Source organism: Aquarana catesbeiana, linkage group LG05, assembly GCF_042186555.1.
Source record: "Aquarana catesbeiana isolate 2022-GZ linkage group LG05, ASM4218655v1, whole genome shotgun sequence".
NCBI classification, from domain to species: domain Eukaryota; kingdom Metazoa; phylum Chordata; class Amphibia; order Anura; family Ranidae; genus Aquarana; species Aquarana catesbeiana.
In genome coordinates, this window is record NC_133328.1 from 465,452,417 (window position 1) to 465,478,401 (window position 25,985).

The window sequence follows — 25,985 nt, forward strand, 5'->3', positions numbered from 1 at the left end:
TCTAAAGATGATGCACAAGAAAGCCCGCAAACAGTTTGCTGAAGACAAGCAGACTAGGGATATTGGATTACTGGAACCATGGTGTACAAACACAAGTGTGTCTTACGTACAGTCAAGCATGGTGGTGGGAGTGCCATGGTCGGGGGCTGCATGACTGCTGCCGCAACTGGGGAGCTACAGTTCATTGAGAGAACCATGAATGCCAACATGCACTGTGACATACTGAAGCAGAGCATGATCCCTTCCCTTCGGAGACTGGGCCGCAATGCAGTATTCCAACATGATAATGACCCCAAACACACCTCCAACATGACCCCTGCCTTGCTAAAGAAGCTGAGGGTAAAGGTGATGGACTGGCCAAGCATGTCTCCAGACCTAAACCCTATTGAGCATCTGTGGGGCATCCTCAAACAGAATGTGGAGGAGCGCAAGGTTTCTCCTCCGTGATGTCATCTGATGTCATCATGGAGGAGAGGACTCCAGTGGTAACCTGTGAAGCTCCGGTGAACTCCATGCCCAAGAGGGTTAAGGCAGTGCTAGAAAATAATGGTGGCCACACAAAATATTGACACTTTGGGCCCAATTTATTTTCACTTAGGGGTGTACTCACTTTTGTTGCCAGCGGTTTAGACTTTAATGCCTGTGTGTTGAGTTATTTTGAGGGGGCAGCAAATTTACACCATTATACAAGCTGTACACTCACTACTTTACATTGTAGCAAAGTGTAATTTCTTCAGTGTTGTCGCATGAAAAGATATAATAAAATATTTACAAAAACGTAAGGGGTATACTCACTTTTGTGAGGTACTGTATATATATATATTCTAATCACCTCCTGAGAATAGTACAATGTTACTATGGTAACACTGTATTGCTCTGGTCACTCTATGTAAACAAAATTGTAAAAAAAAGTAAAAAATTTAATAAAAAAGAAAAAAAATATTTTACATTTTTTTTTTTAAATATATTTTTTTTCGTTTTTTTTACATACTGTCACCAGTCAGTGTCCCTGATTACCACCACACCAGTTGTATGATGATGCTGTACTGCGCTGGTGACATTTTCTTGTAATTTCTTCATTTTCCAAAGAATTGTAACAAAAAATGACAGCTTCAAAACACTTGCCATGCCTTTTACTAAATACCTTGGACTGTCTACTTTCATAAAGGGGTAATTTGGGGTGATATTTGTACTGTCCTGGCATTTTCAGACCTCAAGAATTTAGGCCATCAGTACATAAGGACAGATCGATTTTCAGATATGTATACCATTGTTTGTGGACTCTATAACTTTCCTACAAACTAAATAATATACATTGATTTGGTTGTTTTCACCAAAGAAATTTAGCAGTATACATTTTGGCTTAAATTTATGAAGACAGATTATTTATTTGCAAAATAGTATACCAGAAATGAAGAAAAATTTAGGGGTTTTTTCAAGATTTTTGGTCTTTTCTCGTTTATTTAGCAACGGTGGTAAATAAATACCACCGAAAGAAAGCTCTATTTTTGTAAAAAAAATGATAAAAATTTCATATGGGTACAGTGTTGCATGACCGGGAAATTGTTTTTCAAAGTGTGATAGCGCTGAAAGCTGAAAATTGGCCTGGGCAGGAAGGGGGTAAAAGTATTCGGTATTGAAGTGGTTAAAGCATATGTACAGTAAACCAAAGGTATCTCTTACACTGTTATAACAGAGCAGATATTAACCAAACAATCTGTGTCAATTTTGTATTAAAACATATAAGTAAATACCATTTTTGTTCCTTGTATTAGCAGTCACATGACTGCAATGCAGCTCTCACACCGTGTAGGACCCTGGGACATAGGGCCACCAAAACCACTGCAGGTCACATGAGCTGGTGACACTGCCAAACTTCTCAGTGCAGTGTTGACATGGAGACTCCCTACAGAAGCCACTCAATCAAGCTAATGGCTGCCTGTGTTTTTGAGAGGTGATTATGAGGGAGGGAGTGCACAGCATCAGCATGTGTCAGCATATCAACATGGATGTCGCACCACTTCTGTAAACTAAATCTAAAACCAAGCTGATGATAATCCCATCCGTGCCCCCCTTCATTGCTTTTTCATCAAAATCAATAATGCAATCATCAAAGCTTGTCATTGTCTAAAGCTTGTAGACTTCACCTCCGTAACATTTCTAAAATTCGCTCCTTTTTAACTAATGAAATCACCAAGCTACTCAATCACTCCTTTGTTATCTCTCGCTTTGACTATTGCAACTTCCTTTTCATAGGCCTAACTCTCCATAGGCTTTCCCCTCTTCAGTCCATCATGAATGCTGCTGCCAGACTCATCTACCTTATCAACTGCTCAGTGTCTGCTACCTCTTTCCGCCAATACCTACACTGGTTTACGATTACCCAGCAAATAAAATTCAAAATACTAACTACAATATACAAAGCCATTCACAACTCTCCCCTGAGCTACATCACTTATCTTGTCTCCAAATATCACCCAAACCATCCTCTCCGCTCCGCTTAAGACCTTCCGCTCTCTAGCACACTTGTCTTCTCCTCCCATGCTCGTCTCCATGACTTCTCCAGAGCCGCTCCCATCCTCTGGAACTCTCTGCCTCAATCTGTCCAGCTATCTCCTACTCTGGCTGCCTTTAGGCGAACTCTCAAAGCTCACCCCTTCAGGGTAGCCTATCACGTCTCCCACTAATCTTTTATCACTTTCATCAGCTTGTCCCCCACAGTTATAACCTTTTGTACCACTTGCTCCACCCTCTTAGATTGTAAGCTCTTATAAGCAGGGCCCTCTAAACCCTCTTGTATTTTATTTTATTGTAACTGTACTGTCTCCCTTTTAGATTTTAAAGCACTGCATAAACTGTTGGTGCTATATAAATCCTGTATTATAATAATAATAATGATAGACCATCACATGATGGAGAATACCGCAAAAAGAAAAATACATATTCTACTGTGTCCTTATATTGATATATGATTTACTAAAGGCAATAGTCTGTTCACTTTGCAAGGGAATTTGCGCTTTTCAAGGAAATTCCTCAGATGTTAGTAAATGTGGTAAAATTATGAAGAAATTCAAGTACAGAATTGCAAGTATAAAAAATTGCTTGCACATGATTGGGTGATGGAAATCAGCAGAGCAAGGTAAACAGTCTACACTATTTACAGTACCTTTAGTATATCAACCCAGTGCCTCTGAATTGGAGACTTTATAGATGGAGTCCCTGGAAAATACGGGAAAATTCAGACCATCATTATACACCCATTATTGAAATAGTCCGCTTTTCATAGATAAATTATATATTTTGTAGATTTAAATTGTGCTATATTATACTGTTTTTGTCTAGAGAAACTAATCATGGGCCTACTGAATGCATTATTGTTGCATTATTCTGCCTTCCTTTCTATCTCTAACCTATCATTACCCTTTTTTAGCATGTCATTGTGATAAGAAGACAACTTGTAACTATGCGATTCCATAACAAGATCATATGAGTATATTGCTTTAAACCTGGCAATTGCATCCTAAGAGGAGTAACCATATCAGCAGTGGCACCACAGTCCCTTTAACAAGAAGCACACTGAGATTGCCTCTTCTGCAGAGAATCTGTTGTCATCACTCAGCATACTATGTTTGAGCTTTGGATGCTTATAAATACTTCTTCTCAATATCCCTTGAAGCTAAAATGCTCCACTGAAAATAGTTCTGATCAAAGCCATGTAAGCATGTCATTTTCCAGTCTGTTTTATTCATGCTGTGCTGAAGAAGAGATCTTGGGAAAATGCTTGCTCCATCTGCCTTGGCTGCTTCAAGGTGTTCATTTCTTTTATGTTGAATGGCAAATTCTCAGAAGCTGATGCTTTGTGATATAAACATTTGCTTATTAAAAGTTCTAACACCTTTTATGTACCGTGTTGTGCTATGTTAAACAATGTCTTGGAATTAGGTCATTCCTGCTGAGTGAGGCTGAACTTTATCTTGACAAGCTTCCTTGTGATATTATGTATTGTAGTATAAGTGAACAGAACTGCATATCTGGGCATTCAATTCTGCTCATATAACAGACGTTGTTGTTAATGATCAGTTTATATATTTTTTTACATTTATGAATTAAATTTGAGTATATTTTTAAACTTTTTATTACATTAGAAAGGTTCTTGACCTTTAGCTTGTCCTAGAATAATAATGGGCATTGCACACAACACTGGCACACTGGTGACTACCACCCAATGACAGCCTTTATTTCTCAAGGGCACCAGTGACATGATCTTCCTGTTGTAGTTTATGAAATCTATCTGACTTATCACAGTATCATTCCTGCAGACCTCTTAGGCCTGTTAGGTCTCTTTATATGCATTACTAAGCAGTTTGTCTAAAAAGCACAGTGCTAGTGATTTGAAAAAGACTGGTGGATATACAGTGATATACAGCCTCAATGCAGGGAGAACAGGCAATTGTGGGAAGGGTTGGTGGGAACCCCAAGGCGCTTATAGGCAAAGTCCATGGAACTTATCAGCAGCAACCTTTTGCTTCTAGATTGTAAAACATACACTTAGAATGATAAGCCCCAGGAGTCATGGCAAAATGGGGCCCTGACTAACAGAATAAAGGCACAAGATAATATGTTTTCTAACTCAGGCTGCTGGCTGCTGCTTTAATTAAATGCAGTTAGGAGCAATTGGTTGTCATGGCTAGAGGGGAGCAATACTGTTGGGCTACCTGAGAAGGAAAATGGGTGACCACACTGACCTTAGGCTCCTTCAGTTAATGTCCTTTGTGTTTTTTTTCTCAGCCTGTTATGATATTTTACTTTATCAATGTTTAAGATGACTTCTGAGCTTTGACCTTTGTGGGCTTTGGGTAGTCGAGCACCTGTTTGGAGTACATGGAAAGGACAGGATGTTAGATTACATTGTGGTGTTAGATAGTCAACTTGGAGATGGTTGTTTGTTAGCTGTCATGACTTGTGACCTATATCATAAATATAAATAATTTGATGGCCCTTTCAAGCCAAAGAAGTTTCAATTGTGGTTATTTGAACAAGGCCATCTTCTTCATGTACTTACAATGTGCAGTATTTGTGCCTTGTAGTGACATGTTGACTTTAAAAAATCATGGTATTTCTTGTTACCCCAGATAACGTCATCCTTTAAAGGGTAACTCCACTTTTGTGGGAAAGCAATAGCAAATTAAAAAAAAAATGTAGCATATACAATTGCGACTCAAGTCATATTGTAATCAAATGTTATCAAAAATTACCTTTCCTTTTTGGTCTGCAGCTCTGTGATTTTCTATAAAGTGCAATGCAATATGGCTACCTGGAGGTGTTCTTTACACACAAACATAATTTCCTGCTTGTGTGATTGTTTTCACTGATTTTCCCAGAAGTCTACACTAAGATACTAACCAGATTTCAGGCATCCCCTGCAACAAAAATTAAATTTTTGGGGAGATGCTCCCAATAGGGCATACAAAATAAGGTAGTACTGAGTATTACCAGGGAGGCAGACTTTTTAGGCTAAGAACCAGCGGAGAAGATATAGCAGTATAAAAAATATAAATTTATTGAAAAATACAATATCTAAAAACAATAACAATTGTAACATATAGCATCTATGATTATTGTACAGTGAGCCCTTGTATGTCTACGCGTTTCACCGTTAGGCTTCCTCAGGACACGGCCAAGGTTCACAGATGAGACAGAGAAGGAAATATGTCTCTCTATCTTAAATTGGAATGCAAAATTATGCAAGTCACGGTAGCATGAGAAAGTTCAATCAGCAGTAAGAAAGTATATTAGATATAGTTAAATATCTCAACAGGGGCATGTAAACAATATTCCTAATTAAGGAAGCAGCCATTAGAGGGAGGAAGGCCAACACCGGATTTACCACTTAGATCCTGGATTTAGTATCAGCGATGCTGAAGGCTCAATACAATACCATCGCTGCATATTCAGGATACAAATAATCCAGCATGCCCCTGGGAGACAGCAATACACTGCAGTTATGAGTAAGCACTCAAATTAGAGTGTGAAACGCGTCAGATGTGTCTGTACTATCTGCCTGATTGTCCTGTACTTTTGATGATCCAACTTTTACAATAAAGAAGATTTTTCAGCTTTATCCGGTGTGCGGCATCCAGATTTTCCTGTTCTAAATCCTGCACCAATTTGCATTTGGCCAGCACCTGGGACTCTCCGCCTCTGAAGGCTTTACTAACACACACCCGGGATTAGATCCTCCTGAGCGGTGAATCATCTTCCCAGTGTCCAGCCTTGCCCAGTGTTCATCTGCAGCCTTGCCCAGTGTCCAGCCTTGCCTAGTTCATCTGCAGCCTTGCCCAGTGTCCAGCCTTGCCCAGTGTCCAGCCTTGCCCAGTGATCATCTGCAGCCTTGCCCAGTGTCCAGCCTTGCCCAGTGTCCAGACTTGCCCAGTGATCATCTGCAGCCTTGCCCATTGTCCAGCCTTGCCCAAAATTGCAGCTTTATCTTTTTTAAGTGATTTTTCCTGCCAAGATTTTTTAAATTATTGCGCCGCTCGCCGCCGCTCATCTCGCAGTCCCGCCCCTTGGCCCGGCTCCTATGATGGACACATCACCAGTCCAATGGCGGCACGTAAAGGCTAGGAGGTGTGACTGCGAGCGGAGCCGAGCTGAGTACACAGTACACTCGGCTCTGTCTTTTTCGGCGACGCTCACTCTTCCACTCAGACAGCAGGGAGGCAGAACGGCATGACTGCGAGTGCAGCCAAAAGGAGCTGAGTACACAGTACAATCGGCTCGGTTCGGTCTTTTTCGGCGGCGCTCGCTCCTCATAACACGCACCTACGATTTTCCCCTGATTTTAAGGGGAAAAAAGTGCGTGTTATACGCCGATAAATACGGTATGAAAAAAACTTAGATTCACTTTCCACATGGACACAGACAAACACACATGGATTTCTTCAGAATAACAAAAGATAGGAATCTGCAACGAAGTTTGTTAAAATCCTTGTAATGCATATAGATCACCCAGTGGGTTTTTTCTTAACAAAAGTGGAGTTACTCTATAAGGTATAATATTACCACAAAGATACCTAATCTGCTTCTGAAAAAACATTTGAAAACTGTTTATGTGACTTTAACAATACATTTGTTTTCTGTTTCTGTTGTTTTACAGAAAGCCAATGCATTTTACTGTATGTATTGAAGGTGGCTTATAGTTCTTCACCTGGTCACACTTTATTCAGTATGCGTTATTCACATTGTTAATGGTAACAGACAATTAAGGACTTAAAGGTGATTAAATTATACAACTGGCTCAGCTGGCTATAGCCTTGAATGTGCTTACCATTGGCAGAGCTTCTGCCTTCTGAGTATAAATGTACTTACCAGTTTTACTTGACACAGCCTTTCAATACAGAATGCATATTTTTAATAAAAAAATGAATAGTTAATGATGATTTTCTTAGTATTGGAGCATGCCATATGCCTCCCCTATGGGTATTTTAATTATATATAGTTTTTAGAAAAGTGTCAGTAAGTACTGGTGTCTGCTTTTTCGCATTACTGAACTTATAATATCTAACATGTCTTTTCTGTTTTTTAGGCCTTTGCTTAAGACCTCCACACTGACCACATCAAATAGTCAATGACTTTGACATATCATTCATCTCAATTATGAAAGGCATATCAAGCAGCCGTAGCCATCATCATGGGGTTGTTTGTGATTCAGTATGTGAAACCTTGCCTCATCACACAGACAGAAAGCCATATTTGCTGAATCCAGTAGATCCTCATCCTGCAGATCACCCCTACTATGCTCAAAGGAACTCCTATCCAGTAGAATGCATGATGTCGTATGGGGATCAGATTGCTAGTAGTACTTTTCCAAGGAGACATTACAGTTCTCACCATGAGCTTAAGGATGAATGTGCACTAGTCCCCCATGGAACAGTTGGAAAAGGTAACCGCCTTCCTACCAATCTCTTGGACCAATTTGAAAGACAAATACCTATCAATCGAGATGGCTATCACACTTTGCAATACAAAAGGAGTGCCGTGGAGCATCGTGGTGACAGTCCTGGTAGAATACGTCACTTAGTTCACTCTGTTCAGAAACTCTTTACAAAATCCCATTCTCTTGAAGGACCAATGAAGGGAAATAGCAATGGAAGCAAAGCCAGCCCAGATGAGATGCAAACCGTGAGATATGGCAAGAGGAGTAAAAGCAAAGAAAGAAGAGCTGAAATGAAACCAAGAACAAACATTTCAGGGTGGTGGGGATCACAGGATAATCTAGACAATGATGTTTGCATGTACCATGCACCATCTACAGTCATGACTATGGGTAGATGCCCGGAGCGTTCTGCATCTCAGTATTTCATGGAGGCTTACAATTCACTTAGTGAGCATGCATTAAAGTCATCAAGAAGCAATAATGATGTGAAATGTAACACTTGTACAACAAATTTACCTGTGAGTTTACCTGTAAGTTTGGACAGCCAGATGTTGAAGAAAAGTTCTTGGGCATCAGCGCTCACAGTAAGCAGGGCGCGGGAGGTGTATCAGAAACCTGCAATAAACATGGAACAGGCAATGGTAAAGTCTGAGTCCTGTCAACCAGAGAGATCATTTCAGTATCTACAGGTATGTTATAAGAATTATTTTTTATGTGACACGTTTTATTGTTGTAAACTCTTGATGTATACACTTATGTGTTAGTACCAACAACTTTCTTAGTTGTGTGGCAGATCAATTATCATCACAGGTCGCATTATGATGATTCCATCACTCTTTTCCACAGGGTCTCTCTTCCTTATGATGATAGGGAGCCCTGCACATTATTTATGTACAAGGGGTGTACTCTACTGTATCAAACATCCCTTAGTCAACTATTGCTGAAAATGCTTTTTTTATTTTAATTGTCCGATGTGGCACACAAGCCTCTCTGACATTAAATGTAAATTTTCATAAGCCACCAAGCATAAATGCTATTCAAAATTCTCTAGGGAATAATTAATAGTTCTAACTTAGTTTATTCTATCATCATTGACTGGTAACATAAAAAAGTAGAACATATTATTCTCTGTATGTATCTCACTCAGAAATTATCAACTCACATCCAATCTCTAGTCTGTGTTGCATTTCCCTTACCTAGGTACAAATTGTACTAAAGATTGATTTATTCTAATATTACCTGAATATATTCTGGGAAAAAAGGGATTGCATTTATCAGTCACTGGGACTTTAGTCAGACACTTTTTAGCCAGAAAAACTGTTGGTTGGTTCCTATTGTTATTTGCTAATTAAGCAGAGGCATACCACGGCTTTGCGGGTTCCTCTATTATAGAGAATAAGAAGTTTTGTACTATACAGGAAGTGTAAATATTTGAGGTGTATATATCAGATGAATGAGCAATCTTCATTTTTTGAGTTATGTTACCCAGTTTTTTAACATTATCCAGTATTTACAGCTTCATATGTGATTACATTTAGGGCATTGTACTTTGCAAGCCAAGAATACATTAGCTGTTCTGCCTACTACCAAGTGTCTATTTAACTGAGCTCAGCTCAAAGTTTCCAAATTAAATAAATAACATTAATTAATCTTACTGAATTGAGAAGAATGCTTTTTGGACCTGCTGGTGTAAATGATTAATATGCGAACAAACTGATGTCGCAGGTATTGATCATAGAAAATGTATCCTTTAGCTCTGAATACTGTATGAGCAGAACTGTGCCTCTTAGTTAGTGTCATAGGGGGTTATTTTCAAAAGGCAAATCCACTTTGCACTGCAAGTGCACTTGGATGTGCAGTCGCTCTAAATCTAAGGGGTAGATCTGAAATGAGTGGAAGATCTGCTGATTTTATCATCCAATCATGTGCAAGCTAAAATGCTGTTTTTTATTTTCCTTGTATGTCCTCCTCAGATCTACAGCGACTTTACTTCCAAGTGCACTTGCAGTGCAAAGTGGATTTTCCTTTAGTAAATAACTCCCATAGTGATCATGTTAATGATTACGCTACTTAGATTCCTTTCAATCTTATGTGCATTATGTTTTTAGGTGAATGATCCCTCTTAAATATCTTTGTAAATGTAGTTTAAATGTAGTTTAGCAGTTATAACACAGATGTCTGTATTGAAAAACAAAAACGGAAGGATATGTGTTAAAGGTTATACATGGAGAAAAATCTTACTTACGTGCAAAGAATTTCATTAGCACTTTACAGCAAGTAAATAGAATACATGTCTGAATCTGCTCTAACATATACAGTAACTAGAAAAGAAGGGTAACCCCTGGAAGTCACACATCTATGGTGTCCTACTGCAATGAATGGTGTAGCAATCTCAGCCTGGACTCTGGCCAGGCCACGCCCCCAATGTGTTTTACTCCGCCCCCCCTGAGCTTAGTCATAGGGGTTCCCATGACTAAGCTCTGGGGGGCGGAGTGAAACATGTTGTGGGCGTGGCCTGGTCGGAGTCCAGGCTGAGGTTGCTACACCATTCATTGCAGTAGTACACCATAGATGTGTGACTTCCAGGGGTTACCCTTCCTTTTTTGTCCCTTTGCAGGAGCCAGGATGGGCTCCATCCCCTGTCAGCACTCTAGCAGCAGCTGCGGATGCCCTGTCCACATACCCCTTCCCTATCGAGCTTGAGCAGCCCACACACTTTTCCCAGGTCACATATACTCTACAGTAACTGTGGGGCCCCCAAGTAGGCGACCGGGTGATCAAATAGTACTGTCTTTAGTCTGTGGTATGGCTGCTTAACTTCTTCTGTGTTGTGGTTGGTAATATAAATACCTGGGGACTGCATATGCCAGGCTAATAGTACCACAGGAACCAATGAGGATATTAGCACACCTAGTATGTGAGAGTACGCTTAGTGCATTGTGGCACTGGGTGCAGGGCCAAATTATTGCTGATCTTAGGGTGTTGTTTCATAGTGAGAGGGAGCACAGGCTATAAAAGTAGCACTAACTGGGCCCAGTACTACTCATCCACCCCCTCTGTTCTCTCTTCCTCTACCATTCCAGCCTGTCATGCCAGGTGACAGGAGTAGAGATGCTGATGTATTTACTCCAGTAAGCCAATCGGTGGGGCCTGGAAACCTCAAAATCTTTTTGATCATCTAGAATCTTAAGCCAAAATATAAAGAAGTACCATCTAAAGTAATGGACCACTGGTAATGTAAGCCAAACAGTCCCTTTCATAGTCCAAATTTAAGAATCATCTGTACTTGTTAGTATATATGTATATATATATATATATATATATATACATATACTTGGTGGATATGTCTCCTTTGGTTTAGTCATGCTGAGAACAGGTTTTACAAGCCATGTGTACTTAAAGTTATGTTTGTGGGGTGAAACATTTGTGAACAGGTTGAAGCCACTAGTTAGGTGCTGTCCCAGCTGGGAGCGTAAGAGTTAATGTCATGCCCGGTTTCTCTGTCTTTTTATCGGGTTCCTGTGTGGGTCCCACTCACTTGTCCTGTGTGATATAACTTGGGTCAGTGGTCCGGCTTGGAGAGAGAAGGGTAATAGAGAGTAAGGAGAGAGACATGCAAGCCCAGAGAGTTCCAGTGCAACTGTGGGTTCTAAGACCCGTAAGGGATAGAGACAGAAGATAAGCATAAAAGACAAGCATAAAATATACCTCATGAATAATATAGTGCATAAAGTGCATATATATATCTGACAAGTGCTGCAAACGTATATCACATATGCATTACCAGACATGTGCAATTCGTTTCGTCTAGAATTTGTTTTATAACGAACTTCGACAAATTTGTTAATTCGGAAATATCCGAATTAACGAAAACCCATTTAACAAATTTTTCCAAATATTCGTAAATTTGAATATTCAAAAATGCGAGAATTCGGAAATTTGAAAATACGGAAGTTTGAAAATCTGGAAATTCGGAAAATCAAAAATTCGAAAATCTGGAAAATCAGAAATTCGAAAATCCAAACATTTGGAAATTCGAAAATAAGAACGAAAATTCAAAAGAACGAAAATCCGAATATAAGAAAGAAGTTGGGAAGATTCAAAAACACAAAAATTCAAAAATCTGAAATAATAATTAACTAATAATAACTTAACTATTACTAACTATTAAATTATTGGTATTGTAATTTCCTTTCAAATTTGGCTGTTAGTGAACGTAACGAATACGAATTTATCTGAAGTTACGAATTATCCTAAATAATTGCTGTATCTAAACGAATGGAACATAACAAATTAATAATAATAAATAACTATAATAATAATAATAAAAAAACATTATTATTATTATTATTATTATTTATTAATTTGTTCTGGTACATTTATTTAGATGCGGCATTCGTTATTTCGCATAATTTGTAACTTTGGATAAATTCGTATTCGTTACGTTGACTAAGCCAAATTTGAAAGGAAATTCCAATACCTATAATTTAATAGTTAGTTATTAGTTAGTTAGCTATTATTTAGAATTTTTGGAAATTACAAAATAAGTAAATAAAACGAATGAAACAAAAACGAACAAATTTTTCGGCAGTGAACATGTCTATGTATTACATAAAAAAATATATATGTCAAATGAAAAACATATCACACTAAAAACAAATAATAGAAGTGCTCAGAAAAGCATATAAATGTGCTGATCCTTTAAAAAGTTCCAAAATGTGTCTATCGTTCCAAGTTCCATAATGTTCCCTAGTGCAGTATACGAAAGGAAAAATGCACTTACCAGAAGACTAATGGATATAAGCCTGCATGATATTGTTTATAGTCCACGTGGATTTTACATTGTTTTTATGGATGTACTGGAATACTAATAAATACTACGCTATATACCACTTTTCTGGCTCCATGTGGTGAGCTTTTCCCTAACAGGACGGATGTTTTACAGCACTTTATACTTAGTGAAGCGGATACCTATGGACAGGGCCTGTGCAAGGATTTTTGTTTACTTAGGTGAGGGTCCATTTTGGTGCCCCCCCCCACCAACTGTCCTCCTGCCACCTATTCCTCTCCACAATGCAAACCCCCACCCCCATATGGCATATACTTTATTTGCCTGCTGATGTTACATCAGCAATGTTACCATGCATTCAGTCATGAATGTAATGCAGTGTACATTGCATTGCATTACATTACATTTTTCCTGGCCTTAATGGCCGGGGTAACTGTCAAAGTCGCTTCCAGGTCAGGAACAAGAAGGGGAGGAGAGCGGACCAGGGCAGTGTTGCCAACCCACCGAAGTAAATTTACTGATAGGATGCTCAAAATTTACAAACAGCACCATTTTTTTTTTTACTGAAAAAAATCATTACATTTACTGACAGAGCCCCATTCAAAAAAGTAAAATGCCCATTTTTAGTGCAATATTTCTTCACTATCAATATTTAAGCTACAAAGTGTAAAGGAGGAATATGATTTAAGAGTTGATGCTGTAGTCTCTGGTGTAAAGGGAAACTGTGATGTAAGGAAGTCTCTGGTCACCACAGCCCCCTCCTTACACAAGAATAACATAGAGCTCCCCCTGTACAACACAGTCCGCAGAGTCTGCATACAAGGAACATGGGAGGTCAGAGTCTGTGGACATGGCACATGGGAGGTCAGAGTCTGCATACATGGCACATGGGAGGTCAGATGGGAGGTTAGAGTCTGCATACATGGCACATGGGAGGTTAGAGTCTGTGGACATGGCACATGGGAGGTCAGAGTCTGTGGACATGGCACATGGGAGGTCAGAGTCTGCATACATGGCACATGGGAGGTCAGATGGGAGGTTAGAGTCTGCATACATGGCACATGGGAGGTTAGAGTCTGTGGACATGGCACATAGGATGTCAGATGGGAGGTCAGAGTCTGCATACATGGCACATGGGAGGTCAGAGTCTGCATATATGGCACATAGGAGGTCAGATGCGAGGTCAGAGTCTGTGGACATGGCACATGGGAGGACAGAATATGCATACATGGTACATGGGAGGTCAGATGGGAGGTCAGAGTCTGTGGACATGGCACATGGGAGGTCAGAGTCTGCATATATGGCACATAGGAGGTCAGATGCGAGGTCAGAGTCTGTGGACATGGCACATGGGAGGTCAGAGTATGCATACATGGTACATGGGAGGTCAGAGTCTGTGGACATGGCACATGGGAGGTCAGAGTCTACTTACATGGCACATGGGAGGTCAGATGGGAGGTCAGAGTCTGTGGACATGGCACATGGGAGGTCAGAGTCTGCATACATGGCACATGGTAGGTTAGAGTCTGCGGACATGGCATATGGGACGTCAGCTGGGAGGTCACAGTCTGGACATGGCACATAGGAGGTCATAGTCTGCATACATGGCACATGGGAGGCCATAGTCTACATACATGGCACATGGGAGGTCAGAGTCTGCATACATGGCACATGGGAGGCCAGAGTCTGCATACACGGCACAGGGGAGGTCAGAGTCTGTGGACATGGCACATGGAAGGTCAGATGGGAGGTCAGAATCTGGGGACATGGCACATGGGAGGTCAGAGTCTGCATACATGGCACATGGGAGGTCAGATGGGAGATCAGAGCCTGCATACATGGCACCTGGGAGGTCAAAGTCTGCATACATGGCACATGGGAGGCCAGAGTCTGTGGACATGGCACATAGGATTTTAGATTGGAGGTCAGAGTCTGTGGACATGGCACATAGGAGGTCAGATGGGAGGTCAGAGTCTGTGGACATGGCACATAGGATTTCAGATGGGAGGTCAGAGTCTGTGGATATGGCACATAGGAGGTCAGATGGGAGGTCAGAGTCTGTGGACATGGCACATGGGAGGTCAGAGTCTGCATACATGGCACATGGGAGGTCAGATGGGAGATCAGAGTCTGCAAACATGGCACATTTTCCACATTTTGTCATGTTACAACCAAAAACCTAAATGTATTTTTATTGGGATTTTATGTGATAGACCAACACAAAGTGGCACATAATTGTGAAGTGGAAGGAAGATGATAAATGGTTTACAGAGTCTTTTACAAATAAATATGTGAAAAGTGTTGGGTGCATTTGTATTCAGCCCCCCTGAGTCAATATTTTGTAGAACCACCTTTCGCTGCAATTACAGTTGCAAGTCTTTTTGGGTATGTCTCTACCAGCTTTGCACATCTAGAGAGTGAAGTTTTTGCCCATTCTTCTTTGCAAACTAGCACAGGCTGGGTTCACACCTCCGACAGATGTGGCTTGCAGCAGGAGTCCGGTGTGTCCCTGTTCTCCATTTCAGGGACGAATCAGGGCTGAATTTTTGCCTGAATTTGGCCCTAAAACAGAGCCAAAGACGCACAGCGTTCTTGTGCAAGCCGCTTCGCAGCCGCCACGGAGATATATGAACCGGCTCCATAAAGAGCTGGTCACATTCTCCTGTCATGCGAATTGGATGCGGGGAAATCCACATCCAATTTGCATAGATTTAAATACAGCCTTAAGCTCTGTCAGATTGGATGGAGAGCATCTGTAAACAGCAATTTTCAAGTCTTGCAACAGATTCTGAATTGCATCTAGGTCTGGACTTTGACTGGGCCATTCTAACACATGAATAAACTTTGATCTAAACCATTCCATTGTAGCTCTGGCTGTATGTTTAGGGTCGTTGTCCTGCTGGAAGGTGAACCTCTGTCCCAGTCTCAAGTCTTTTGCAGACTCGAATGCCGTGTACACACGGCCGGACTTTTCGACCAAACTTGTCCGACGGAACGAATCTGTCGGACAATTCGACCGTGTGTGGGCTTCATCGGACCTGCAGCTGACCTTTTCTGTCAAAAATGTGACGGACTTTATATTTAGAACATGTATCAAATCTTTCCGACGGACTCGAATCTGGTCGAAAATCCGCTCGTCTGTATGCTAGTCCGACGGGCAAAAAACGACGCTAGGGCAGCTATCGGCTACTGGCTATGAACTTCCTAGTCCGGTCGTACGTCATCACGGTCAAATCCGTCAGACTTTGGTGTGATTGTGTGTAGACAAGTCCAATTCGACGGAAGTCCATCGAAAAGTCATTCGAAAGTCTGTCGAAAAGTCCGACGTGATTCAGTCCATTGAAAGTCCGGTCGTGTGTACACAGCATAACAGGATTTCTTCTAAGATTGTCCTGTATTTGGCTCCATCCATCTTCCCATCAACTCTGACTAGCTTCTCTGTCCCTGCTGAAGAAAAGCATCCACATAGCATGATGCTTCCACCACCATGTTTCACAGTGGGGATGGTGTGTTCAGAGTGATGTAAAGTGTTAGTTTTCCGCCACACATAGCGTTTTGCTTTTAAGTCAAATTCAATTTTGGTTTCATCTGACCAGAGCACCTTCTTCCACATGTTTGCTGTGTCCCCCACATGGCTTCTCGCAAACTGCAAACGGGACTTCTTATGGCTTTCTTTCAACAATGGCTTTCTTCTTGCCACTCTTCTATAAAGGTCAGATTTGTAGAGTGCACGACTAATAGTTGTCCTGTGGACAGATTCTCCCACCTGAGCTGTGGATCTCTGCAGCCCCTCCAGAGTTACCATGAGCCTCTTGGCTGCTTCTCTGATTAATGCTCTCCTTGCCCGGTATGTCAGTTTAGGTGGACGGGCGTGTCTTGGTAGGTTTGCAGTTGTGCCATACTCTTTCCATTTTTGGATGATGGATTGAACAGTGCTCCGTGAGATGTTCAAAGCTTGGGATATTTTTTTATAACCTAACCCTGCTTTAAATTTCTCCACAACTTTATCCCCTGACCTGTCTGGTGTGTTCCTTGGCCTTCATAATGCTGTTTGTTCACTAAGGTTCTCTAACAAACCTCTGAGGACTTCACAGAACAGCTCTATTTATACTGAGATTAAATTACACACAGGTGGACTCTATTTACTAATTAGGTGACTTCTGAAAGCAAGCGGTTCCTCTAGATTTTGGTTAGGGGTATCAGAGAAAAGGGGGCTGAATACAAATGCATGCCACACTTTTCAGATATTTATTTGTAAATAAGTTTGAAAACCATTTATCATTTTCCTTCCACTTCACAATTATGTGCCACTTTGTGTTGGTCTATCACATAAAATACATTTATTTTTACATTTTTTGGTTGTAACATGACAAAAGATGGAAAATTTCAAGGGATAGGAATACTTTTTGAAGGCACTGTATGCACCAGTGGATGAATGGATGTCTCATGCACTTTTCCTTTTGTATACTGCACCAAGGCACTTTATGATTGGCAAATTGGAGACACAGTCACATTTTGGGACTAACTCATTCTGGACTATTTAAAGGATCAGCACCTTTAGTTGCTTCTCTGAGCACTTCTATTATTTATTTTTAGTGTGATATGTTTTTCATTTTGCAATATATTTTTTTTTTATGAAAAACATATGTGATATAAGTTTTCAGCACTTGTCAGATATGCACTATATTATTCATAAGATATCTTATATGCTTTATATTCCTGTAGTTATAGCTAGGGTATTAGGAATGAATGATGCCTTGCCTGTTGGACAGTGAGAAGTCTATTTTTGCACTTTTTCTAAGTAAAGTATTGAAATGTTGCCCCTGCCTGGTCTCATGTTACTAAAGAGGTGTCTCGCAAGTAACATGTGAAGGCATGAGTGGTTTCCAAGAGTAACTGAAGTAACTGAAGAGTAATGCCGCGTACACACGAGCGGACTTTTCGACCGGATTGGTCCGACGGTCTATCCGACGGACTTGCGGTAGACTTCCGACGGACTTTCCAAATGAACGGACTCGCGCACACACGACCGGACTTTCCGGAAGAATGGGTCCGACGGTCTTCCCGATGGACTTTCGACGGAGTTACGGCGGACTTCCGGACTTGCCCACACACGTTCATTTTGAACGTGATGAAGTACGACGGGACTAGAAAAGGAAGTCAATCTTGCCGCAGAGCATACCGTACCAGGCCGTACCAGGCCACATGCCCTCAACCCTGCGGCCCCCCCACCCCAAAGCACCTTGTCCCCATGTTGATGAGGACAATTGCCTCAACCCTGGCAATTGGTTGTCAGGGTCTGCGGGCAGGGGGCTTATCGGAATCCGGGAGCCCCCTTTAATAAGGGGGCCCCCAGATCCCAACCCCCTGGCGTAGGGGGTTCCCCTTAAAATCCATACCAGACCTAAGGGACATTGCCGCCTCTTTCTCGCACTCGCTGCAATAGGAAAATGTGTTTTTCCTATTGCAGCGAGCGCGAGATGCAAAGTAACCTGTCGCCAAGAACCAGCGCGATAGGATCGCGCTGGAAACATTCTCGCGGGCAGGTGCTATAGCTGCCCTTGCATCGTATTTGGTCCATCGGACCAGCATACAGACGAACGGGCTTTCCAATAGGAAGTGGGTCCGGCGGAATTCCGGCGGAAAGATTTCAAACATGTTTCAAATCTAAAGTCTGTCGGATTTTCGACCGAAAAGGTCCGTCGGAAGTCCGATGAAGCCCACACACGGTCGGATTGTCCGACGGATTCGGTCCGTCAGACCAGTCCGGTCGAAAAGTCCGCTCGTGTGTACAAGGCATAACAAGCAGCCTGTCAATAGTGTGTACCTGTTATAGGTGGCGCGGCCTCTACCAGCGAGGTAGATGTTGTTGGCAATCCTTCCACCAGTGGTCTGTCTCCCATAGCAATGGGAGCGGATTGCATCGCAGAGGTTCCCCATCCTGAACAGAAGTATGGAAGGTCAAGAGTTAGGTTAAGTGCACACACTAGTGCATGGTGGGGCCAACTCCGCTACTGGGAAATTGTAGTGGAAAATGCTGGACAGGTGGATGTGGACATTGGCTCAATGTGTTCCTCCTAAATGCAGATCACAGAGAAGTTGTACATTGTCACTGGGAACTGAGAGTTAACTGTAAGACAGTTACAGTGCCAGTGTACATGGTGTATGTTCATCTCTAAGTGTAGAGATCCACCTTAAGGTTGAGTATTCTCCCACGGCAGCCTCAGCCTTATCCCAGGGCATTGGTGAAGACAACACAAAGCAAAGGTACCCCATGTATGTAGTAAAGTGACCCTACACAAAGTGCCTTTCCTATGCCCAGAGGAACCCATCCCGAGGTTGACCTCTCATGTGACCCTTGATTGGCGCCCAATGAGGATGAAAACATGAAGGACAAGATGACCAACCACCTGCCTACCCTTACACATTAGCTTCTTTTTCTCCTTAAAAAGGGGAATGATTGTGAATACATATCAGAAGAATGGTTATAAAATCCTGAGTCAAAATGTTACAACCCCTAAACAAAATCAACCCATTGATTTCTTCACTTAGTCGGAGATGCCAAAGCATGGAAGGGTCTGTACAGCACAATTTCTGGGGTTAAGGCTTCTATAAAAACCCTACTGGAGTGTCTCTTGCTGAGAACCAATCACTTATTGCATAACACACCACTTTCATTCAAGAGATGCAAGAATTCTCAAGCATCTTTTGAATGCTGCAAAAGCTTTCATTCCTGCTATTTGGAAAAAGTTAGACCCACCTAGCATGGGGCAGCTTCATTTCAGAATCTTGAACATCGACCTGATGGAACAGTTTGCGGCAGAATTTTTTTTTTTCGTGTACTGTATGGATGCCTGGGATTCGATACATAGAATCACTGACCTCTGATGCCCTGACTCCCTAATTGTACGTATGTTGCCTTGGGACTTATTTTCTGGCAAGAGGACCTCCCCTCCTTATCTCCCCCCCATTTCCCCTTTCCTAGCTTATAGCTTCCTGTGCCCGCTTCTTCTCGCTACCCTTACCCCTTTGATGATACCACATGCATTTTGTTACATAGTTACATAGTAGGTGAGGTTGAAAAAAAAGTTCATCAAGTCCAACCCATGTTTGTGATTATATGTCAGTATTACATTGTATATCCCTGTATGTTGCAGTCGTTCGGGTGCTTATCTAATAGTTTAAACTATCGATGCTCCCCGCTGAGATCACCGCCTGTGGAAGGGAATTCCACATCCTTGTTGCTCTTACAGTAAAGAACCCTCTACGTAGTTTAAGGTTAAATCTCTTATCTTCTAATTTTTAATGAGTGGCCACGAGTCTTGTTAAACTCCCTTCTGCAAAAAAGTTTTATCCCTATTGTGGGGTCACCAGTATGGTATTTGTATATTGAAATCATATCCCCTCTCAAGCGTCTCTTCTCCAGAGAGAATAAGTTCAGTGCTCGCAACCTTTCCTCATAACTAATATCCTCCAGACCCTTTTTTAGCTTTGTTGCCCTTCTTTGTACTCGCTCCATTTCCAGTACATTTTTCCTGAGGACTGGTGCCCAGAACTGGACAGCATACTCTAGGTGCGGCTGGACCAGAATCTTGTAGAGTGGGAGAATTATCATTTTATCTCTGGAGTTGATCCCCTTTTTAATGCATGCCAATATTCTGTTTGCTTTGTTAGCAGCAGCTTGGCATTGCATGCCATTGCTGAGCCTATCATCTACTAGGACCCCCAGGTCCTTTTCCATCCTAGATTCCCCCAGAGGTTCTCCCCCCAGTGTATAGATTGCATTCATATTTTTGCCACCCAAATGCATTATTTTACATTTTTCTAGATTGAACCTCATTTGCCATGTAGTTGCCCACCCCATTCATTTGTTCAGATCTTTTTGCAAGGTTTCCACATCCTGCGGAGAAGTTATTGCCCTGCTTATCTTAGTATCGTCCGCAAATACAGAGATTGAACTGTTTACCCCATCATCCAGGTCGTTTATGAACAAATTAAATAGGATTGGTCCACCCTGGGGGACCCCACTACCCACCCCTGACCATTACGAGTACTCCCCATTTATCCCCACCCTCTGAACTTGCCCTTGTAGCCAGTTTTCAATCCATGTACTCACTCTATGGTCCATTATTTTGTACAGTAAACGTTTATGGGGAACTGTGTCAAATGCTTTTGTAAAATCCAGATACACCATGTCTACGGGCCTTCCTTTATCTTGATGGCAACTCACCTCCTCATAGAAGGTTAATAGATTGGTTTGGCAAGAACGATTCTTCATGAATCAATACTGATTACTGCTAATGATGCCGTTCTCATCACTAAAATCTTGTATATACAGTAGGTGACCATGATATTGTGTCAATCTCGCCGCTTTTCTCGGCGAGATTTGACACCTACGAGCCCCGTCAGGGGAGCCAGCGCCGAGTTGGCTCACTCATCGGGAAAGGAAAGCTTTTTTTTTTCCTTTCGCAATGAGCTACAGGCAGTGCTGACAGCTGTCTGGTATGAATCCTGAGGGGGAACGCCGCGCCAAATTTTAAATGAAAAAAACGGCGTGGGTTCCCCCCGGGGTATACCAGGCCCTTAGGTCTGGTATGGATTGTAAGGGGAACCCACTACACCGAAAAATCGTCGTGGGGGTCCCCCCAAAATCCATACCAGACCCTTATCCGAGCATGCAGCCCGGCCGGTCAGGAAAGGGGGTGGGGATGAGCGAGCGCCCCCCTCCTGAGCCGTACCAGGCCGCATGCCCTCAACATTGGGGGATGGGTGCCTTGGGGGAGGGGGGCGCCCTGCGGGTCCCCCCACCCCAAAGCACCTTGTCCCGATGTTGATGAGGACAAGGGCCTCTTCCTGACAACCCTGGCCATTGGTTGTCGGGGTCTGCGGGCGGGGGGCTCTTTAATAAAGGGGCCCCCAGATCCCGGCCTCCCACTTTACATCGTACCCCTACCCATTCACCTAGGGAAAAAAGTGTCAATAAAAAACACAGTACACAGGTTTTAAGAGTAATTTATTAGGCAGCTCCGGGGTCTTCTTCTGACTTCGGGGGGTCTTCTTCCAGCTCTCTTGCTAACGGGGGCCCGGTCTGCTGCCGCTGTCTTGTCGCCGCTGTCTCGTTGCTTCTTCTTCTCTTCTTCTGATGTTGACATGATGCTCTCTCCGGCTGGAATGCTGTGTGTGAGCTGTGGAGCCATTTATATAGGTGGTGACCCCGCCCCCTTGTGACGTCACGGTCCCAGCATGCGCAGGGACTCTGGGGTCACGCCCCCTTATGATGCCAGAGTTATTAGGCAGCTCCGGGGTCTTCTTCCGACTTCGGGGGGTCTTCTTCCGACTTCTCCCTGTGTTCCGCCTCTTCTCCTGGTGTTCCGCATCTTCTCCTGGGCCCCTCCGCTGTCTTCTTCCAGCTCTTTTGCCAGCGGGGGACCCGGTCTGCTGCGCTGTCTTATCCCGTCTTTTCTTCTTCTTCTCTTCTCTTCTTCTCATGTTGACATGATGTTCTCTCCGGCTAGAATGCTGTGTGCGAGCTGTGGAGCCATTTATATAAGCGGTGACCCCGCCCCCTTGTGACATCACGGTCCCAGCATGCGCAGGGACTCTGGCATCATAAGGGGGCATGACCCCAGAGTCCCTGCGCATGCTGGGACCGTGACGTCACAAGAAAAATGTAATTTTTAAATGAGCAGTGATTTTTTGAGTTTTAAAGCCTAAAAATGAAAAATTCCTTCCAATATAGTGCCTGGGGGGTCCCCTTAGTCTACCTGTAAAGCAGCAGATCTGTACCATGTCTAGAATCTGCTACAGCAATAATTGCATTTATAAAGCCAAAAAAAATTACATTTTCCCTGCAAGCTGCCTTTATTTTGCTCAGCAACAGCTGGGGAGGCGGCGTGTATAATGAGGCCACAATGTAGTGCACTGGGAACAAGATTAGAGATTTTTTGGATACATACTGGTGTCACTTTAACTTTGTATCCAAGTAATGGGGTGCCTAAAAATTGGTCTTTGGGTGTCGGTGGCACCTTCCCACTGTAACCCTATAGAGGTAATCTTGATGAAAGCAAGAATTGGCCTTCCTGTAAAAAATTGCAATGATATGCACCTGTCAAACATGATGGAATGATGGTACAGGTACAGGCACAGAAAAATTGGTCTTTGGGTGTTGGTGCCACCTTCCTACTGTAACCCTATAGAGGTAATCTTGTTGAAAGCAAGAATTGGCCTTGCTGTAAAAAATTGCAATGATATGCACCTGTCAAACATGATGGAATGATGGTGTCTGGATAAAGTGGGCCTTGCGAGGATAGGAAGTCCTCCTCTTCCTCCTGCTGCTCTGCCTCCAGTGCCCTGTCCATAATGCCATGCAGAGTCTGCTTCAGCAGGAATACAACAGGGATTGTGTCACTGATGCATGCACTGTCATGGCTCACCATCCTTGTGGCCTCCTCAAATGGTGACAATACAGTGCATGCATCCTTAATGATCAACAATTGGCGTGGGGAAATAAGCCGAGGCGGCCTGAGCCTGTCATCATGCTGTATTCGCACAGGTACTCGTTGACGGCCCTCTGCTGCATGTATAGCCGCTGCAGCATTGACAAAGTCGAATTCCACCTGGTGGGAATGTCACAAATCAGGCGGTTTACAGGCAGGTGGATTTCCCGCTGAATTTCAGCCACCTGAGCACTGGCTGTGTATGACCGCCTGAAATGGCTACAGAATCTTTTGGCCAGCTTTAGCACATTTTGCAACCCTGGGTACTTATTTAGGAAACACTGCACCACCAAACTGAGGATGGCATGGCACATGTGTCAACTTTCCCTGTCTAAGGGTGGACAGGAGGTTTGAGCCATTATCGCACACCACCCTTCCTGGCTCCAGCTGGCGTGGTGTGAATCACCTCTGGGCCTGTCCCTGCAGAGCTGCAAGAATCTCTGCTCTGGTGTGGTTCCTGTCCCCTAAACACACCAGCTGAAGCACTGCATGGCAACTTTTAGCCTGACTCTGGGAATAGGCCTTTGAACGCTTTGATGTTCATAGGACAGTTCTGCAGAGGAGGGTATGGAGGTGGCAGAGGAGGAGGAGGAAGGGGTAGAGCTCACAGGTCTGGCATCACCACCAGCTCTCTGGAGACGTGGGGACACAACAAGCTGCAGCACTGAGTCCTGTCCTGCATCCTTTCGAGTTGCAAGCAGCGTTACCCAGTGTGCTGTGAACTAAATATATCGCCCCTGTCCATGCTTGCTGGACCACATGTCAGCATTAAGGTGGGTTTTACGGACTGCCTTGCCCAACGATGCCAGAACATTCCCTTACATGTGATGGTAGAGAGATGGAACGGCCTTACGTGAAAAGTAGTAGTGACTGGGAACCTGCCAATGTGATACAGCACATTGTGTGAATTCACAGAAGGGGACAGAATCCACCAGGCTGAAAAGAAGAAGTTTGACAAGCTTGCACTTATACGCTGGGCATGTGGGTGGCAAGGACTGTATTTTTTTTCCACTGTAGCAGAAATTTTCCGGCTAGAGTCTACAGCTGGTGGTGTGCTGCTGGCAGATGTGCTGCTAGGCCCTGGGACACCCTGTGCTATACCATCATCCCTGTCAGTGGAGGCTGCTGAGAGATAATGACTCGGATAGCAGGGGCAGACTGAAGTGGGTAAGGAGGAGGAGGGACAGATTTGTGCCCTTTTTGTGTGGCTTTTAGGTGCTCTTGCCAACGGGCTGAGTGGTTGGACGTTAAATGCCTTGTTAAGTATGTGGTACCCAAATGGTTGGTGTTTTTGTCACGTTTCATGTGCCTGAGACACATTTTGTAGATAGCAACAGTGTGATCTGCTGCAGATGTGCTGAAAAAGGCCCAGACAGCTGAGCTTTGGGGAGTGGGCCAGGAGATAACAGCTGCAGAATATGATGGAATAGGGTGGCTGCTCTCTACTCTTGATGTCGTCCTCCTTGGGGTTGTGCCGCCTCACCTTCAGTTTCCTCCTCTGCTCTATCAGGCACCCAAGTCGCATCAGTGACCTCATCATCATCATCATCTCCATCTCCTCCATCTTCATCATTACCACTGGAGACAACTTGGCTGCGTCTTGGGGAACATGAATGCCAGTTTGTCTACCAGTGTTCCTCCCTCTCTCTAGGCTCATGTTCCTCTCATCCTCAACTTCAGAACCAACATCTGAATCCAGTAATGGCTGGGCATCATCAAGGCGCAAGTGGCTGATGCTGTGGTCAAATAACTCAGCTGACTCCTCAATGGCTGATGTTGGGGCTATGGCAGGAATAGATGTGGACAAGGAGGTAGGTTTATCCACTCTGGCAACTGTAGGGGACTGCACACTTGTCTCTGCTTGCGTGACAGAGGATGAGGAGGATGAGGAAGGTTTAGTAAGCCAGTCCACCACCTCCTCTGCATGCTGTGGCTGGATAGCTTGGGCAAACTCACTAAACAGGGGAAATGGTGCCCTGCCTGAGGACTGACCACCATGTCCACCACGTCCACCTTTGCCTGTGGACACATTTGTTGCTGGTCCCCTTACAGTGCCAAGGGAATGTCTGCCTCTCCTTGTTGTCCTCCCAGACATTATTGGGAGGGAGGGTGCGGTGCTTATAAGCAAATGTAAAAAAGAAGTTGATATTTGTACGTAGATGCACTTTAATCAATGTAAAAAGGTATTTGGTGCACTTTAATTTGAGTACTCACACTACACAGACACACTCCACGGATACACTATAATATACTGCAACTTAATGCACCAAACGTACAGTGACGCACATAACTATATGGCGTTAAACTGGCAGTAACGCGCACAGAAGTAAATGGCTTTAAACTGGCAATAACACACACAAAACTATATGGCATTAAACTGGCAGTAACGCACACAGAACTATATGGCGTTAAACTGGCAGTAACACACACAATACTATATAGCATTAAACTGGCAGTAATGCACACAGAACTATATGGCATTAAACTGGCAGTAACACACACACAGAACTATATGGCATTAGACTGGCAGTAACACAATCAAATAGACGGTGTTGAACTAATGTAACAATGTCTAATGTAATGATTACTGACACGGTCTCACTACACTACACTGAATCTATCTGAGCTGCCCCTACTCTACGCTAATGTTTGTATGAATGACACGGTCTCACTACACTACAGCGAAACTATCTGAGCTGTCCCTACCCTAGCTGCACACTATGCAAACCTGAATGATGGTCCTCTTCACTATGCTCACACTGTC

General features: G+C 43.1%; 1 protein-coding gene across 7 annotated transcripts in view; it reads left to right on the forward strand.

Annotated features, from left to right (window-relative positions):
* Positions 1-25,985, forward strand: part of DLGAP1 (DLG associated protein 1) — an 834,809-nt gene that overhangs the window by 391,889 nt on the left and 416,935 nt on the right. For all 7 annotated transcript variants that reach the window (XM_073631412.1, XM_073631415.1, XM_073631414.1 and 4 more), the window contains one exon: positions 7,586-8,625. In XM_073631412.1, the coding sequence (XP_073487513.1) occupies positions 7,657-8,625 (969 nt within the window). In that variant the 5' untranslated portion in view covers positions 7,586-7,656. The remainder of the gene's footprint in view (positions 1-7,585; positions 8,626-25,985) is intronic.